Source organism: Lotus japonicus, chromosome 3 (genome assembly GCF_012489685.1).
Source record: "Lotus japonicus ecotype B-129 chromosome 3, LjGifu_v1.2".
Taxonomy (NCBI): domain Eukaryota; kingdom Viridiplantae; phylum Streptophyta; class Magnoliopsida; order Fabales; family Fabaceae; genus Lotus; species Lotus japonicus.
In genome coordinates this window covers 41,876,923-41,896,310 of record NC_080043.1, presented here as the reverse complement: position 1 = coordinate 41,896,310, position 19,388 = coordinate 41,876,923, and the positions used below count along the sequence as shown (strand labels likewise).

The 19,388-nt window shown below is 41.5% G+C and overlaps 1 protein-coding gene across 1 annotated transcript; it reads right to left on the bottom strand.

Annotated features, from left to right (window-relative positions):
• Window positions 1-1,330: 1,330 nt before the first annotated feature.
• On the bottom strand, window positions 1,331-2,372 carry LOC130744168 (uncharacterized). Its single transcript, XM_057596356.1, has 3 exons — window positions 1,968-2,372; window positions 1,668-1,884; window positions 1,331-1,584 (listed from the first exon to the last, which is right to left on the bottom strand). The coding sequence occupies exons 1-3, from the start codon at window positions 2,370-2,372 to the stop codon at window positions 1,331-1,333; spliced, it is 876 nt and encodes a 291-aa protein (XP_057452339.1).
• Window positions 2,373-19,388: the final 17,016 nt, after the last annotated feature.

Here is a 19,388-nt window from a genome sequence, read left to right as displayed (position 1 = left end):
GGACTGGATTAGCTTGAGCTTTTATCTCAAGTGAACCAGGATAAAATACTTGCGTGCTTCACTTCTTATTCCTTAGCACCTAGTTCTTATCTTTGAGTTTGGAAAAAGTTCTAAAAGTATATCCTTTATTCAAAAACTCTATTCAAACCCCCCCTTTCTAGTGTTTTTCGCACCTTCATAAAGAACACAGGAAGTTGTTAACCCAGTTCGGTGCAATATCACCTACGTCTGGAGGGTTTTCACCCAAGAGAGATAATCCACTATTATAGAGAAATTGTACAAGAAGGTCTCACACAAACTGCCCCAGTTCAACTACCTTTTCTTACCTATCTCTACCCGTGGACTATTACTTAGGCCTCCCCCTAAGTATGAGCTCTCCCACTCACTCTCTTGCAATCACTGCCTCAGTGATTGAACTCAAGTATGAGTTACAAAGACAGATCTCAAGATCACACACTGAACACTCACTCTTAGCTTACAACAATGACATAAAGCTGCTAAGAGTACAAAATAGTATGAACTCGATGAAAACCCTAATACAATCAAATGTTCCACCGCCAAGTCTAGGTCTTGAGTCTTCATATATAGTCTTCCAGGCATTGTCTTCATTGGGCTTGAAAGATCACACGGTCCATACACAAATCAGGAAGTTGTTAAAAGAAAACCAATCAAGTAACAAATTTGCAGAGGATCCTCGGTCAATTAACAATAAAGCAGATTCCAACTTCCATATTTATCTTCAATTTAAACCCCTTTGAACCGGGTTTAAACACACCACAGAATATTCCTTGACGGCGCACAAAAGCTTCAAGCAAAACCTAACTTGAGAGCGAAGCTTTACAGAATACCAAATAACCAACTAAAAATAGACACTCCGGGACAGATGTCGCAGGCAAGATGTTACGACATCGGGTCCGACAAGTTGGCACACACATACTTAGCTAAAATGCAGACAACCACAAAAAGGAACAACAATCTCCCCCTTTGGAAAATTTTAGCTAATACACTACACTACCGTAAAACCTCTTCAAAGCCCAATTATCAACAACATAGCTATCATCATCAACTATGAACATCCAAATGTAGTAACACAGACTATCAACACAGACTATCAGATTTCAGCATAGCAGAAGCACAATCATCACAATCATACCATTTCTCCCCCTTATTAGGATAATTTGACAAAGACTCATGAAGAACATCATACTATTATAGACCATCCAGTAGAGAATCCAGGAGAACAAATCCACAATCAGACTTATTACAGGCCAAGAGCAAATGTAGAAGATAAAGAGCCACACAAGGCTGTAGCAAATACATCCAAAAAAAATTAAAGAGAGGTGCTACGTGGGCTAGAAATGGTGGAGCCAGTGACATCCTCCTCCTCTTCTGCATCAGTCTCCTCATTATCCCGTTCAGATGCATCCTCTTCTTCGCCTGCAGTTTCATACTGAGCCTCTTCTTCCTCATGAGCAACTGAGTCATCCTCAACATTCTCAGCAATGTCTTCACTGTTCCCTTCCTCTGCAGCAGCAGGAATCTCTAGATGAGCTTGTCCACACTCTTCTTCCTGATCTTGGAAGCCTGAATAGTAGCAACCAAGGATTTATAGACTGCCCTCAATTCAGCCAAGATGTCATCCTTGCTTGAACCACCTGCCTGAGTACCACTGGTACTGGCAGGACCCTTTGCAGCAGATAGCATAATGTCTGGATCATGTGTCCCAACAAACAAGCGATAATCAAACTTGAGAGGCATAGGTTTGTTACCTTGAGTTTCATCAGGTCTCACAACATGAGGATGTTGTTTGACTATGAGTTCAGACAGAAGGCTTGGAAATAGGATAGACAGTCTCACAGCATAAGAGCCTGCATGCTTCAAAGTCTGATAAAAAACAAGCTTGCCAAAGTCAAATTTACCACCAGTACCAATCAGATAGAGCATTCTTGCAAGGGGAGGGGTTACACCAGAGAGATGATTGGTGGCCATCTAATCTTGAAAAGAACAACATACTTTGTAGTCAATTTCCCAGAGGGGAGCAATCCTTTCTTTGGCCACTTCTTGACCATCTTCCCAGTCAGGGTCTTAGCAACCCTATTCAATTCAGGTTCTTCATCAAGTCTAGCCACTGGTCTTCTTCCCAGAAACTCATTCACAACTTCAAGAGAGAAATTTACACACTTTCCTCTGACATATACCTTCATATACTCAGAACTGCTCTCACCATCACAGTCAGTAGGGATGTTCACAATGAACTCCCTAACCAGATGAGTAAAGCATCTGCCAATGTCATTGACAGTCTTCATCAAACCTGGATTAACCAACAAATCCATAATTTCCTTGCGTTCCAAGGCATCTTCATGAAGTTCCATTTCTATGGCTAACCTTCTCTAAACAACAAACTTCCAACTTTGTGCAGAACTGGCAAAGTGGAAGGATACATTATCAATGGGTGCTTCTGGCACATTCAAAGGAATTCTCTTTCCTTTGATCCGTTTCTTGGCCGAAGTGGAGATGTCAGGGACATCTGGCTCGACTTCTGGTTCAGAATCTGTTGTAGCAACATGCTTCCTCTTTCTTCCAGTGGAGGCAGCTATCCTCTCCTTCTTCATTTCTTTCTTTGTCTTCTTCTTAGGAACTGAGATCTGAGATGCTGTTGGAGATTTGAGAGACTGAGAACCAAAACCCTTCTTCTTCTCTCCTTTCTGACCTGCAACATGCTTGCTTGTAGACATTGTAGCCTTCTTTCCAGCAGAGGCCTTCGTGGGCACTTCTTCATCATCAGAGACCTCTTCTTCAGAGGCAATCAACAATGGTTCCTTACCCTTCCTTGACAAGGGCTCCGGGGTTTTCTCATGAGACATTTCAACAGAGGGAGTCTTCTCACTTGAAGATTCCTGAGTAGCAACATTAGTATCATCTTCCTTCTCTGCATCAGATTCACTAGGGTTTGCTTCAGAGTTTGGTTCAGAATCACGATCAACCTGTGATTCAACATTTGACACGACATCCGGTGCAGTTGCAACATCAGCAAGTGTCTCCAGGACATTGTGGATAACTTGCTCTGCTTCAGCATCGACAACATCCCTTTCTTGATTATCATCAGCCGGTGGGTCAGGAATGGAACCTCTGAGATATCCTGAACACTTGATGCTTTCCCTGTACTTCGCTTGACCACATGCTTGATCCTCATGCTCCTTGTCCTCTTTGCAGGTCCAAATGATTCTGGAGAAACAATTTTCGCAGCGAAACGAGTAACCCTAGAGGGAGTAGAAGTAGCAGACTTCAAACCAAGGAATTTGACTCCATGCGAGTTCTTGATAGGTTTGGGACTGGTGACGATCTTCTTTCCAGAATCTTGAGTCATGATTGAGAGAAACGTGATGCAATTACAAAAATAACCGTTAGAAAGCAAAGAGAGAGAAGGATTCAGGTTTGGGAAACCAAGACAAATCAGTTATGTGTCTTTCTCAACTGCATCAAGGGCGGTTAAATAGAGGAAATTATAGCCGTTGCCCTTGACATGTGTCAATAACTGCTATAAGTCAGTTATTACACAAATCCCCAATTTTCCTCTCAACTCCTCAAACTTAGCCGCATCCAACGCTTTTGTGAAGATATCCGCTAACTGCAAGTTTGTTTCCACATGCTCAAGAGTGATAATTTTTCCTTCAACCAAATCTCTAATAAAGTGGTGACGAATGTCAATGTGTTTAGTCCTGCCATGTTGAATTGGATTTTTTGAAATGTTGATGGCACTCAGGTTGTCACAGTATAATGTCATGACATCTTGCTCGACATTATATTCCTTCAGCATCTGCTTCATCCATAGTAGTTGAGTACACCCACTTCCAGCAGCTATATATTCAGCTTCAGCAGTAGATAGTGAGACACAATTCTGCTTTTTGCTGAACCAAGATATGAGATTATTACCAAGAAAGAAACATCCTCCTGAAGTACTTTTTCTGTCATCTGCATTTCCTGCCCAATCTGCTTCACAGTAGCCTATCAAATTTGAATTAGAGTTGTGAGCATAAAAAATTCCATAGTCAGCAGTTCCATTAATGTACTTTATAATCCTCTTGACTTGAATCAGATGACTTTCTTTAGGTTCAGCTTGATATCTGGCACAAGCACCAACAGAGAAGGCAATATCTGGTCTGCTAGCAGTGAGGTAAAGGAGACTTCCAATCATGCTTCTGTATAGGCTTTGATCAACATCAGTTCCACTTTCATCTTTAGTTAGTTTGATATGAGTAGCTGCAGGAGTTCTCTTATGAGTTGAGCCTTCAAGACCAAATTTCTTAACTAGTTCCTTGACATACTTGCTCTGAGAGATGAACATGGAGTCTTCCATCTGTTTTACATGCAACCCCAGGAAGTAGTTTAATTCACCAACGAGACTCATCTCGAACTCAGATTTCATATGTCTGACAAAATGTTCCACCATGTGGTCTGACATCCCGCCAAACACAATGTCATCTACATATATCTGAGCTATCATGACTTTTCCACCATCACTTTTCACAAATAGAGTTTTATCTATTCCTCCCTTGTTGTACCCTTTACTTATCAGAAACTCTATTAACCTTTCATACCAAGCCCTACGTGCTTGCTTTAATCCATACAGAGCCTTTCTCAACTTGTAAACATGTTATGGACAGGTTGGATAAACAAATTCCTTAGGTTGTTCAACATAGACTTCCTCATTCAGGTATCCATTCAAGAAAGCACTCTTCACATCCATTTGGAACAACTTGAATTTCAGAATGCATGCTAGTCCTAACAGCAATCTGATAGATTCCAATCAAGCAACATGAGCAAATGTTTCATCAAAATCAATTCCTTCAATCTGAGTATATCCTTGAGCAACCAATCTGACCTTGTTCTTGTCACAGTACCATTCTCATCTGACTTGTTCCTGAAGATCCATTTGGTACCAATTACGTTTACACCTTCTGGTCTGGGTACGAGATCCCATACTTCATTTCGTTTAAATTGACTCAATTCTTCCCGCATGGCATTGATCCAGTACTCATCAGTTAAGGCTTCCTTGATATTCTTTGGCTCAATCTTGGTGATAAAACAGGCATTTGCTATATTGTCTCTAGATCTAGTGATAACTCCTTCATTCAAATTTCCAATAATGTTTTCTTTGGGATGTATCTTCTGAATTCTGATTGAGGGGACAATCTCCTTAGATGACTCCTGTCCTTTTTCTTCTTCAGGTTCTATGTCCGACCTGATGTCACAATCATTTGGTCTCTCATCAACTATCTGAGGCACATTGTCATCTCCATCCACATTGACTTCATTCACACTACTTACTCTGTCATCCACAACCACATTTATGGATTCCATCATAGTTTTTGTGCGAGAGTTAAACACCCTGTAGGCCTTGCTGTTTGTTGAGTAACCTAGAAACACTCCTTCATCACTCTTGGGATCAAGTTTCCTCCTCTGTTCTCTATCAGTTAAAATGTAACATCTACTTCCAAAGACATGAAAGTATTTAACAGTAGGTTTCTTCCCTTTCCATAGCTCATATAGAGTAGAATCAGTTCCTGACCGTATAGTTACCCCGTTGTGAATATAGCAAGCAGTGTTTATGGCTTCAGCCCAGAAGTGATAGGGAACTTTCTTAGCATGAAGCATTACTCTAGCAGATTCTTGCAGTGTTCTGTTTTTTCGTTCAACCACACCATTCTGTTGCGGAGTAATCGGAGCTGAAAATTCATGCTTGATTCCTTCATTTCCACAATATTCTGAAAATCTTCCATTCTTAAATTCATTTCCATGGTCACTTCTGATCTTTACAATTCCACAGCCCTTCTCTCTTTGGAGTTGCTGACTTAGTTCTCTGAAAACTTCAAACGTTTCTGACTTTTTTGCAAGGAAGCTCACCCAAGTGAATCTTGAAAAGTCATCAACACAAACAAACACATACCTTTTACCACCAAAGCTTTCTTTGTGCATTGATCCCATCAAATCCATGTGTAGCAGTTCCAAAGATCTTGATGTACCAATCTGAGTCAGTTTCTTGTGAGGGATTTTAGTCTGATTCCCAATTTGACATTCTCCACAAACTTTGTCTTCTGCTATCTTCAATCTGGGAATGCCTCTGATGGCTTCTTTAGATATAACCTTCTTCATGCTTGTGGGATTAAGATGTCCTAATTTTTGATGCCACAATTTTGCTTCATTTTCCTTTGATACTAAGCATACTGAAGACATAGCCTTGTTGTGTGGAGACCACATGTAGCAGTTGTTTTTGGATCTCACTCCAGTCATGACAACTTCCTCATTCTCATTAGTCAGAGTGCGGCCAGCTTTGTTGAATGAAACATTCAGTTCCAAATCACATAGTTGACTTATGCTAATCAGGTTAGCAGTCAAGCCTTCTACCAGCAGAACATTACTCAGATTGGGAGATCCACTACTGACAATCTTCCCTGATCCCTTGATTCTTCCTTTAGCACCATCACCAAATGTGACAAAACTGGTTGAGTGAGGTTTGATGTTATCAAGGTACATCTTCACACCAGTCATGTGTCTGGAACATCCACTATCAAAATAACAATCCTCCTTAGAGGAAGCTCTCAGGGAGGTGTAAGCAACAAGAGCTCTTACAACTTTCTTGGGTTTCCACTCTCTTCTCTTTGAATTACCAGTGGTGTGCATCTGAGTAGTTCTCCATTGTTGAGGTGTTCCATACAGCCTGTAGCAATAAGGTCTTATATGTCCATGCTTACCACAATGGTGACACTTCCAGGTTGTGTTTCTCATTATCTAAGTAGGAGGATATGAATAGGGAATTTTCCTGTACCCTTGTTGAGCAACATGTTGGGACAATCGGATGGACATCTTGAACTTAGTTTTCTTCTCTGTAGGAATGAACTTGTTACTGATCTTCTTATTTTCTTCAGTTGTAGGATCTTCAGTATACCTTAATCCTGTCATGTCCCTTGCAACCTTTCCTGTTTTTAAAATTAAGTCAAACACATCAGTTCCTTTATTTAACATGCGAACAAATTTTACCATACCTTCAATTTTTGACTTCAGTACAATGACTTCTTCTTGAAGGTTGCCATTCAATATTAGCAAATTCTGCTTCTCAATTTCCAGATTCTTGATAACTCCTTCCAACTTCATTCCCTTTTCACAAGCATCTTTCCAATTATTGAATAGAAGTTTGTAAGTTTCTGCAAGTTCCTCCTCAGATATTTCACCATCACTTGATTCTGATCCAGAGTTGCACTTCACAGTAAGACCCATGACTTGAGGTTCCTCTTCTTCTTCTGTATCATCATCCGACCAAGTTGCCACCATTCCTTTTCCCAGTTTCTTTAGATAAGTTGCACATTCTGCCTTGATATGCCCATAACCTTTGCATTCATGACACTGGATACCTTTGCTTTTGTTGGGCTTGTCTTCTTCCTTGTTTCTGCGTGCAAAACCAGAATGTTTACCATGTCGAACCGCTTGTCTGACACATTTGGTCTGGGTCTTCTTTCAAACCTCCTCATCACTTTGTTGAACTTTCTCCCCAGCATAGCTATTGCTTCAGACAGATTTTCATCAGACTCTTTCTCACTTGCATCATCATCTTCAGTGTTGGAGAAAAAGGCTATACTTTTGCTCTTCTTGTCTGACCTTTCATTCACATAAATCTCAAAGGTCTGTAATGAACAAATCAATTCATCCACTTTTATGCTGCCAATATCCTGAGCTTCCTCAACTGCTGTCACCTTCATATCGAATTTCTTGGGCAAGGATCTGAGAATTTTTCTGACAAGCTTTTCTTCAGACATTTGTTCTCCAAGTGCAAATGATGCATTTGCCATGTCGCGCACCCTCATGTGAAATTCTGACACAGTTTAATCTTCCTTCATCTTCAGATTCTCAAACTGAGTGGTGAGAAGTTGAAGTCTTGACACTCTTACTCTTGTGGTACCTTCATGAGCAACTCTGAGGATTTCCCAGGCATCCTTAGCCACAGTGCAGGTATTGATTAATCTGAACATGTTCTTGTCTACTCCATTGAAGATGGCATTCAGTGCTTTTGAGTTTGCTAAAGCTTCATCATCTTCCTCTTTGGTCCATTCTTCTTCAGGCCTCAAATCAGTGGTTGACGCTCCTTCTTTGTCCATTTTCACAGGATGTTTCCACCCTTTGACAATGGGTTTCCATGTCTTGCTATCAATAGATTTCAAAAATGCTACCATACGAGCTTTCCAATAATCATAGTTAGTGCCATCCAAAATTGGTGGCCTATGAACAGATCCTCCTTCCTTTTTACTATCCATATTACCAGAATTATCTCCCTAGATCTCACCCAAAAGTAGAACAGGGGGTGCATGCTCTGATGCCAATTGAAATTCTGGCAAGTGTAACTGGAATGTTCTACCAGATGTCTAAGACATCTTGTACAACACTATGAACAACACAACAAATTCTACAGCAAAATAACAACTGAAACACAATAAAGAACACAGGAAGTTGTTAACCCAGTTCGGTGCAATATCACCTACGTCTGTAGGGTTTTCACCCAAGAGAGATAATCCACTATTATAGAGAAATTGTACAAAATGGTCTCCCACAAACTGCCCCAGTTCAACTACCTTTTCTTACCTATCTCTACCCGTGGACTATTACTTAGGTATCCCCCTAAGTATGAGCTCTCCCACTCACTCTCTTGCAATCACTGCCTCAGTGATTGAACTCAAGTATGAGTTACAAAGACAGATCTCAAGATCACACACTGAACACTCACTCTTAGCTTACAACAATGACATAAAGTTGCTAAGAGTACAAAACAGAATGAACTCGATGAAAACCCTAATACAATCAAATGTTCCACCGCCAAGTCTAGGTCTTGAGTCTTCATATATAGTCTTCCAGGCCTTGTCTTCATTGGGCTTGAAAGAACACACGGTCCATACACAAATCAGGAAGTTGTTAAAAGAAAACCAATCAAGTAACAAATTTGCAGAGGATCCTCGGTCAATTAACAATAAAGCAGATTCCAACTTCCATATTTATCTTCAATTTAAACCCCTTTGAATCGGGTTTAAACACACCACGGAATATTCCTTGACGGCGCACAAAAGCTTCCAGCAAAACCTAACTTGAGAGCGAAGCTTTACAGAATACCAAATAACCAGCTAACAACAGACACTCCGAGACAGATGTCGCAAGCAAGATCTTACGACATCGGGTCCGACAAGTTGGCACACACATACTTAGCTAAAATGCAGACAACCACAAAAAGGAACAACACTTCTGGTGGTGGCTTGTCGTGGGGTGAATCATATTTTGAGGTAAGAAAATGCTGAGGCGGATGAGTTGGTTAAGGAAGGATGTTTTAGGGAGGAATAAGTTTGATCTTATGTGGGTCAAGCAGTGGACTAGGCGAGACCCTAGGGTCCTTTGCCCAGGCGCGCCAGCCTGGGGCGGCGTGCGAAGCCAAGGAGTTGGGCCGTTTCCCAGGAGGCCCAACTGGCCCATTATGAGGAGTTAAGGGCGCCAAGCCCAATTCCCAAATTTATAAATAGGGAGCGGTTACTAATTGTAAGGGACTCTTAACTCATTTGAGAAACACAAACTTGAAATTAAGTTACTTTCTCTCTCTAAGCGGTTACACTATTACTCTCTCTAGATTCTCACAACACAATCCTCTCACTATGGGTACCGTACCTCACCTCTATGTTCTTGGATAGAACATTTGGCGCCGTCTGTGGGGACCGGTAGATTTCGATTCCCGGACACGTGGATTGTGATTTGGTTGAGAGCAGTTCGATTTTCCGTGCAATTCTCTTCAGTTTTATGGAATTTTGGTTTAATTCTTCGTTCGCTTGTGAAGTCTGATGGAGACACGTCGTCGGAGACGCGACGGAGAGCAGGAGCAGTGGCGCGTGAGAGGCAGACCACGACGGGAACAGGTTCGCCGCGACGAGTCCAAGCAATTGACTCCTCCTCCACCTCCACCGCCTCCACCTCCTTCTTCTCCAACACCTCCTTTGCCTTCTCCGTCGTCCTCACCGGAGCAACAGAGGTCACCAACACACTCGCCAGGAGCCTCACGAGGAGAAACACCGTCGCTACAAGCTCCGATCACCGGTCGAGATTGGCAACGTCTGATCCGAAGTGTCGATGACATTCGGCAGCGGAATGATTACTTACAGGAGCAGTTGGAGTATTATCGAGTCGAGCAACAAGATAAAGGAGAGCGGGAAGCCGAAGCCGTGGCGGAGTTTGAGCCGTTCTCGGCGGCGGTAAGGGAGGTGGCTATTACGGATAACATGAAGAACCTCGTTCTGGAAGCATATAGTGGCAAGGCCGATCCCAAAGAGCACCTGCTGTATTTCAACACGAAGATGGTGATAAGTGCAGCTTCTGACGCGGTGAAATGCAGAATGTTCCCGTGAACTTTCAAAGGCACAGCGATGGCGTGGTTCACGACCTTGCCTCGCGGATCTATCACGAACTTCAGCGATTTCTCGTCAAAGTTCCTTGTTCAGTTTTCCGCGAGCAAGAGCAAGCAGGTTACGATAGAGGACTTATACAACGTGCGCCAGTCGGACAGGGAAACTCTGAAGCAATACCTGAAACGATTCAGCACGGCGTCTGTTAAAATTGAGGAATCAGAACCGCATGCTTGTGCGCGTGCTTTCAAGAACGGGTTACAACCAGGAAAGCTGAACAGTAAGTTGAGCCCAAAGCCGGCTCGGTCGATGGCGGAGATCCGCGCGCGGGCAAACACTTACATTTTGGACGAGGAGGATGATGCTTTCAAATGAAAACGTGCAAAAACGGAAAAGGAGGGCGATCAGAGAGATGCATCGTCGGAAGGAAAACCAAGTAAAGACAAAGGAGAAGGTGGTAGGCGGCGAGATAAGAAGATAAAGTCAGGGGAAAGGACTGCGAATGAACCGTTGTACCCTAGGAAGGAAAGCTTCGAGCGTCGTCGCCCGTGGCATCAGACCGACTCCCGCCGGCGTGAGGAGTCGGGGAAGAGTCTAAACGCGCATTTGAAAGGACTACTTCGAGAGGTCAAGGCGACGCATGCGGTCGAGGCGGGCGAGAAGGAGACCGACCCGCCTCGAGTGGCGGTGGACAAAACGAAGTGGTGCGAGTACCACCGCTCGGCGGGTCACGACACCGGAGACTGTTTCACTTTAAAGAACGAGATTGAAAGGTTAATTCGGGCAGGACGCTCGCAGTTAAACGACCGCGGTGACCGTTGGTGCGGCAAACGACAACAGGGGAATCGATACAAAGGGGACTGCCAGCAAGACGATCGCAGGCGAGATGATCGTCGTCGTACACCGACTTCTGACAAGAAAGAAACGCTGGCAACAAGGAAGAAGGGGGCGGAAGAGACCTTCAACAAAGATCTCGAGCCACCAGTTGGGACGATAAACACGATCGCTGGGGGTTTTGGTGGAGGTGGCGACACAGCTTCGGCGAGACGAAGGCATGTAAGGGCGGTGACGTCAGTACGAGAGTATGAAGCCCAATTTGGTTTTAATCACCCAGATATCATGATATCATCAGCAGATTTTGAGGGAATCAAGACGCATAAAGACGATCCGGTGGTAGTAATGGTAAGAATCAACAGCTTTAATGTGCGAAGGGTTCTTTTAGACCAGGGAACTTCTGCAGAAATTATCTATGGTGATGCATTTGATCAGTTGGATTTGACAGACAAGGACTTGATGTCATATGCTGGGACTTTGTAGGTTTTTCAGGAGAGCAGGTCTGGGTGCGCGGGTACTTGGAGTTGGATACGGTTTTTGGTGTTGATGAAAACGCCAAGCTTCTGCGCGTACGGTATTTGGTATTGCATGTCGTGGCATCCTACAACGTCATTATTGGACGAAACACGTGTAAGATCAAGTTTTGATCATGTAGTACAACTCTATGTTTTGATGATTACATGTTAACTATTATGTATGAACAATTATGGTACTCTAACGTTGTTTTCTGAGTGTTTACATGACAAGCTCTGACTCTGATCTAATTACACACAAATCAGAAGCACTATGCTCAAAGAGTAACCTACGCAATGCTTTCGCACTCTCTATGTTCAATCTGAACAGTAGAAAAGCTTCTGAAGATCTGAAGATAGTTAAGCTCTGATATGGATTCAGATCACTTGAAGTTATGAAGGCCAAACGTTCTGAAGATCCAGACGCTCTGAAGGTTCAGAAGCTTTGAAGGTCCAGAGGCTCTGAAGGTCTAGAAGTTCTGAAGGTCCAGAAGCTGAGAAGTGAAGACTCTGAAGTCCAAGAGTAAGCTGGCTCTGAAGACCAAGTACTTCTCCTCTGAGTTCAGAAGCAGAAGTTACAAAGGTCAGAGGATCCAAGCTTCCCTCTGACTCTGATCACCAAGCTTCACAAGTTCCAACATGAAGCGTCGCTCTGATCAGAAGTCAACTAGGATAAAGGTCATGTCACTATCCAAAGTACAAAAGCAATTGTACTATCCTGACGACCTTACCTAATGTGTTCAGCCACAGCAGAACCTGGAAATCCTAGATATGCCCTCCAACGGTAGCATTCCATGCAACGTCCAAACCCTAATCCTTGGAGTATATAAAGAGGCTGAAGATTGAAAGATGCCGCCTAAGAAACTTGTTCAAGCTAAAGCCATATTCAAATATTCTCTTAGCAATCTTTCTTGAAACTGAATTTAGTGTGTTTACTTTAGCTTTCTGAGAAGCATTTCTTTGTAAACCCAAACTCCTAAACAGTTGTTTATTTGTTCCTTTAGGAGACCAAGGTTGGTTAGATCATTGAGAAGACTAAGAGAGTGAATCTAAGTGATAGATAAGTCAGTGTATTGTTAGTCACTTTGCAGGTTGCAAGTGCAGTTGGAACAAACTCTGATTAATGGATTGCCTTCATTCTAAGAAGGAAGAAATCACCTTAACGGGTGGACTGGATTAGCTTGAGGGATTTATCAAGTGAACCAGGATAAAATCTTTGTGTACTTTCCTCAACTCTCATCTTAGCACTTTTATCCTTGTGTTTGAAGAGATTTGTTGAAATCTCAAGTGGGACGAGTTTTAAGTTTTAAAACGCTATTCAAACCCCCCCTTTCTATCGTTTTTCATACCTTCAATTGGTATCAGAGCGCAAGTTCTGATTACCACACCTAACTGTGTTCAGTGATCCGGGCCGATGTGAAAAACTGAGATGGCTACCATCAGTGAAGCGCAAAAAGATGTTTACAGTGCAAAGACTCCCATGTTTGATGGTCAAAGGTTTGAGTACTGGAAAGACAGGATTGAAAGCTTTTTTCTGGGCTTTGATGCAGATCTCGGGGATATTATAGTGGATGGCTACGAGCGTCCAGTTGCTGTTGATGGCAAGAAGATCTCCAGATCAGAGATGTCTGCTGAGCAGAAGAAGCTTTACTCACTGCATCACAAAGCTAGAACTATTCTTCTAAGTGCTATTTTTTATGAAGAATATCATAAGATAACAGATCGTGAGTATGCTCAGGGTATCTTTGATTCCTTGAAGATGACTCATGAAGGCATTGTCTTTGATCAGGAAGTATGAATCTTTCCAAATGGAATCCAGTGAGTTCATTGAAGACATGTTTTCCAGATTTCAGTTGCTTATTGCTGGAATAAGACCCCTCAACAAAAGCTATACCACTACTGATCATGTCATGAGGATTCTTAGAGGTCTTCCTGAAAGCTGGATGCCTTTAATAACTTCCTTGGAGCTAACAAGAGATGTTGAGCAGATGAGTTTGGAAGAACTCATAAGCATACTGAAGTGTCATGAATTGAAGCGTGCTGAACATCAAGATCAGAAGAAGAAGTCTATAGCCTTGAAATCCAAATCTGAAAAGGCCAAAGCTCTCCAAGCAGAAGCAGAAGAATTTGAAGAAACCTCTGAAGATTCTGATGAAGATGAGCTAACCCTGATCTCCAGAAGGCTCAACCGCATCTGGAAGCAAAGGCAGAGCAAGTACAAAGGCTCTGGAAAGGCTAAAGGAAAGCATGAATCCTCATCTGGTCAGAAGAAGTCTTCATCAAAGGAAGTCACATGCTTTGAATGCAAGGAACCAGGGCACTACAAGAGTGATTGTCCAAAGCTGAAAAAGGACAAGAAGCCAAAGAAGCATTTCAAAGCTAAGAAAGGTCCCATGGTGACGTTTGATGAATCAGAGTCAGAGGATGTTGACTCTGACGAAGAAGTTGTTGAAGGACTCATGGCTATTGTCAAGGACAAGCAATCAGAGTCAAAAGAAGCAACTAACTCTGAATCTGCATCAGAGGAAGATACAAACTCTGACGATGAAAATGAGGTATTCGCTTCCTTCTCAACCTCTGAACTTAAATGTGCATTGTCTGAAATCATGGATAAATATAACTCTCTCTTGACTAAGCATAAAAGGTTGAAAAAGGATTTCTCTGCTGTTTCTAAAACTTCTACTGAACATGAGAAAATTATTTCTGAGTTGAAAGAAAATAATCATGCTTTAGTAAACTCTAACTCTGTGCTCAAAAATCAGATTATTAAGTTAGAAGAAGTTTTTGCTTGTGATGCCTCTAATATAAAGAATGAATCAAATATGAAAAATCTTTTTAAAGATTCCAAGCTAAAAGCGTAGATAGAAGCTTGATGGCTTCAATGATCTATGGCGTAAGTAGAAATGGAATGTATGGCTTTGGCTATTTTAGACCCAGTAGAAATGAGCCTCCTATGCCTAAGGCTAAACCTCTGTATGAACATTTTGTACCCTCTGGTACTATATTGCCTGAACCATTGCCTGCTAAAGTTGTTGATCCCCTTCTCAAAAAGGGAACTTTCTCTATGTCTAAATATCATGCTAAAATTCCTTTACACTATCATGTTGAGAAACCCAAGGTTGTCAGAACCTCTGGGGTAACTAACAGAAAGGACCCAGAAAATGGGTACCTAAGGATAAGATTATCTATGTTGCAGATATCCTTGATTGCTCCACTGAAACACCAATCATGGTATCTGGACAGTGGATGCTCGCGTCACATGACGGGAGAAAGGTGTATGTTCCAAGAGCTAAAACTTAAGCCTGGAGGCGAAGTTGGCTTTGGATGCAACGAGAAGGGTAAAATTGTTGGTTCTGGTACTATTGGTGTTGATAATAGTCCATGCATTGATAATGTTATGTTGGAAGATGGTTTAACTCACAACTTATTGTCAATAAGTCAATTAGCTGATAAGGGTTATGATGTTATTTTCAATCAAAAGTCTTGCAGGGTTGTAAGTCAGATCGATGGCTCTGTTCTGTTTAACAGCAAGAGGAGGAACAACACTTATAAGATCAGATTATCTGAGTTGGAAACTCAGAAGGTAAAGTGCCTTCTTTCTGTTAATGAAGAGCAATAGGTATGGCATAGACGGTTAGGGCATGCCAGTATGAGAAGGATTTCTCAACTGAGTAAGCTTGACCTTGTCAGGGGCTTACCCACTCTGAAGTTCTCTTCAGACGCTCTTTGTGAAGCATGTTAAAAGGGAAAATTTACAAAAGTCCCGTTTAAGGCAAAGAATGTTGTTTCCACCTCAAGGCCGTTGAAACTTCTGCATATCGACCTTTTTGGACCAGTGAAAACTGAGTCTATAGGTGGCCAGAGATATGGGATGGTCATTGTTGACGACTATAGCCGCTGGACATGGGTAAAATTTCTATCACGCAAGGATGAGTCTCATTCTGTGTTCTCTACCTTTATTGCCCAAGTGCAAAACGAGAAGGCTTGCAGGATTGTGCGTGTCAGAAGTGATCATGGTGGAGAGTTTGAGAATGACAAGTTTGAGAGTCTGTTTGATTCCTATGGAATTGCACATGATTTCTCTTGTCCAAGAACTCCTCAACAGAATGGTGTTGTTGAGAGGAAGAATATAACTCTTCAAGAGATGGCTAGAACCATGCTTCAAGAAACTGACATGGCAAAGCACTTCTGGGCAGAGGCAGTAAACACAACATGTTACATTCAGAACCGGATCTCAATCAGACCCATACTGAATAAGACTCCATATGAATTGTGGAAGAATATAAAGCCCAACATTTCTTATTTTCATCCTTTTGGTTGTGTTTGCTATGTTCTGAATACTAAGGATAGATTGCATACGTTTGATTCTAAATCTTCTAAATGTCTATTACTTGGTTACTCTGATCGTTCTAAAGGCTTTAGAATTTATAATACTGATGCTTAAACTATTGAGGAATCTATTCATGTTAGATTTGATGATAAGCTTGACCATGATCAGTCAAAGCTAGTTGAAAAGTTTGCAGATATGAGTATAAATGTTTCTGATAAAGGGAAAGCTCCGGAGGAAGCTGAGCCAGAGAAAGATACTCCAGGGGAAGCTGGTCCCTCTGATTCACAACTTCAGAGGAAGAGCAGAATTATTGCCTCTCACCCTAAGGAGTTGATTCTGGGAAACAAAGATGAACCAGTCAGAACCAGATCAGCATTCAGACCCTCTGAAGAGACTCTGCTTAGTCTGAAGGGAATGGTATCCTTAATTGAACCAAAGTTAATTGATGAAGCTCTTCAAGACAAAGACTGGATTCTGGCAATGGAGGAAGAACTGAATCAATTCTCCAAGAATGATGTCTGGAACCTTATCAAGAAACCTCAAGGTGTTCACATCATTGGAACCAAATGGGTCTTCAGAAACAAGCTGAATGAGAAAGGAGAAGTAGTCAGAAACAAAGTAGTTGCTCAAGGCTATAGTCAGCAAGAAGGAATATATTATACTGAAACTTTTGCTCCAGTAGCAAGATTGGAAGCCATAAGACTGTTGATCTCATTCTCAGTGAATCACAACATAACTCTTCATCAGATTGATGTTAAGAGTGCCTTCCTAAATGGATACATCTCAGAGGAAGTGTATGTGCACCAACCTCCTGGTTTTGAAGATGAGAAGAACCCTGACCATGTTTTCAAATTGAAGAAATCTCTCTATGGTCTGAAGCAAGCTCCCAGAGCATGGTATGAGAGACTAAGCTCATTCCTTCTGGAAAATGAGTTTGTAAGGGGTAAAGTAGATACAACTCTCTTTTGCAAAGCTTACAAAGATGATATCTTAATTGTGCAAATTTATGTTGATGATATTATATTTAGATCTGCTAATCCATCTCTTTGCAAGGAATTTTCTGAGATGATGCAGGCTGAATTTGAAATGAGTATGATGGGATAACTTAAGTACTTTATGGGAATACAAGTTGATCAAAAACCAGAAGCAACTTACATCCATCAGAGCAAGTACACAAAGGAACTTCTGAAGAAGTTCAACATGACAGAATCAACAATTGCTAAGACTCCTATGCATCCTACATGCATCATGGAGAAAGAAGATGCCAATGGAAAAGTATGTCAGAAGCTCTATCGTGGCATGATAAATTCACTTCTATACTTAACTGCATCTAGGCCAGATATTTTATTTAGTGTACACTTATGTGCTCGTTTCCAATCAGATCCGAGAGAAACTCATTTAACTGCTGTTAAGAGAATTCTCAGATATCTGAAAGGTACCACTAACCTTGGCTTGATGTATAAGAAAACATCAGAGTATAAGCTTTCAGGTTACTGTGATGCTGACTATGCTGGAGATAGAACTGAAAGAAAAAGTACTTCTGGAAATTGTCAATTTCTGGGAAGTAATTTGGTCACATGGGCTAGCAATAGACAGACAACTATTGCATTATCCACTGCAGAGGCAGTATATATCTCAGCAGCTATTTGCAGTACTCAGATGCTCTGGATGAAACATCAATTAGAAGACTATCCAATCTTTGAGAGCAACATTCCAATTTACTGTGATAATACTGCTGCAATCTCACTCAGTAAGAATCCAATCTTACATTCAAGGGCAAAACACATTGAGGTAAAGTATCACTTCTTTAGAGATTATGTTCAGAAGGGCGTACTTCTTCTGAAGTTTGTTGATACTGACCATCAATGGGCAAATTTCTTTACAAAGCCCTTAGCAGATGATAGATTTAATTTTATACTGAAAAATATGAATATGGACTTTTGTCCAGTATGAAGATGGATCAGAACCTCTGGCTATGATGCTTCTCTATCAGAAGATGTCTAGTACAGAAGGTAACTTTGTCAGATGCTAAGTACCCATTGGTGCTTATTCTGAGACAAGACAGTAAGCGTGTGTCAGTTTATTTTGATGCATCGTTCCTTGTGCCCGTGTTGACAATCTGTTGTAATGAGTGTAGATGTGCTTATTCTGCACCGTGTGTTTTGTAAGGCCCTAACCTTGCTTATGTATTGCTTAAGTGATTTATTGAATAAAAGTGAAATTTCTAGTGAAGTTTGATTTAATTGCTAATCTGTCCGTGACCTTGTGTGAATTTTTGAGAGGTCTTAAAGACCTAATCTTGAAAAGCTTCCTTCATGGGAGTTGTAGCTCTTTGAGTTAGCTATATTCTCTCGTTGGTTTCAGGTCATTCCGACCTCTGTAGCCCGAGATAGTCATGTTTTAGTGATGGAAGGTCAGGCTGTATTGTACTAACAATTTTGCTAGAAGAAATTTTCTTAATTCCGAATTTATTTCTTTAAAATCAAGGGAAGGAGTTTGCCTTGATTTATTTTATCCTCTTAATCAGTAGTTAGGAGGGTAATTAGTTGGGCTTGGGCCAAGTTATGAAGGGAGAAGAGAAAAGGAAAACCTAGCCCATGATGTATGCTAGCCGATTTCACTTAGGGAAGGAGAGGAGTGTTTGTTCACTTGGTTTGCTTGCGTTAAGGGGATTATTGGGGGTTATGTCTCCTAGTTATTGCATATCAGTTTTGGTCAAGAGAATTATGGGCTAATGATGAGCATTAATGCCTTGTCTCCTTTCAAATTGGTGAAGTTTGTGAAGGTCCTTGTACATGCTAGTGAGGCTGTGGGTTTAGGGGTAAAAAGGGAAGGGGTTTTCAGTTTTTTTTTTGAGAGATCAAAAGGGCAGAGTTAGAACACATTTCCACACTTCCATTCTCATCACACATTCAGAAAAAGAAAGAAAGAAAGAGAGAGTGAGAGAGAGAGAGAGGGAGGCCGTGGAAGAGAAGAAGAAGAAAAGAAGGAAAAAGAAGAAGAAGAAGAAGAAGAAGAAGAAGAAGAAGAAGAAGAAGAAGCCGTGGAGGAGCAAGGGTGAGGAAGAGATTTCGAGCAAGGAGAAGGGAGCAAGGATCATCCTCTTTGAATCATTTATCTTCTCCTATTCTTCTCAAAACACTAAGACTAAGGTAAGGGGTGGATCTAGTGGGTAGAGTCTAGGTTTCTACATGATGGAAGTTTTTCCTTGATTTGCATGCCTATGATCTGAGTAGGTTTAGATTGATGATGTATGACGGTTGAGGGTAGAAATCATGCTTAGGGTGT

What these genes read in the sequence shown, in the direction of transcription:
- LOC130744168 (XM_057596356.1), bottom strand. Translation starts at nt 2,372, where the DNA reads ATGGAACTTCATGAAGATGCCTTGGAACGCAAGGAAATTATGGATTTG. An exon ending in GGCCACCAATCATCTCTCTG is followed by an intron (nt 1,885 to 1,967) that starts GTGTAACCCCTC and finishes GTTTTTTATCAG; the next exon opens with ACTTTGAAGCATGCAGGCTC. An exon ending in GGGTCCTGCCAGTACCAGTG is followed by an intron (nt 1,585 to 1,667) that starts GTACTCAGGCAG and finishes GCTACTATTCAG; the next exon opens with GCTTCCAAGATCAGGAAGAA.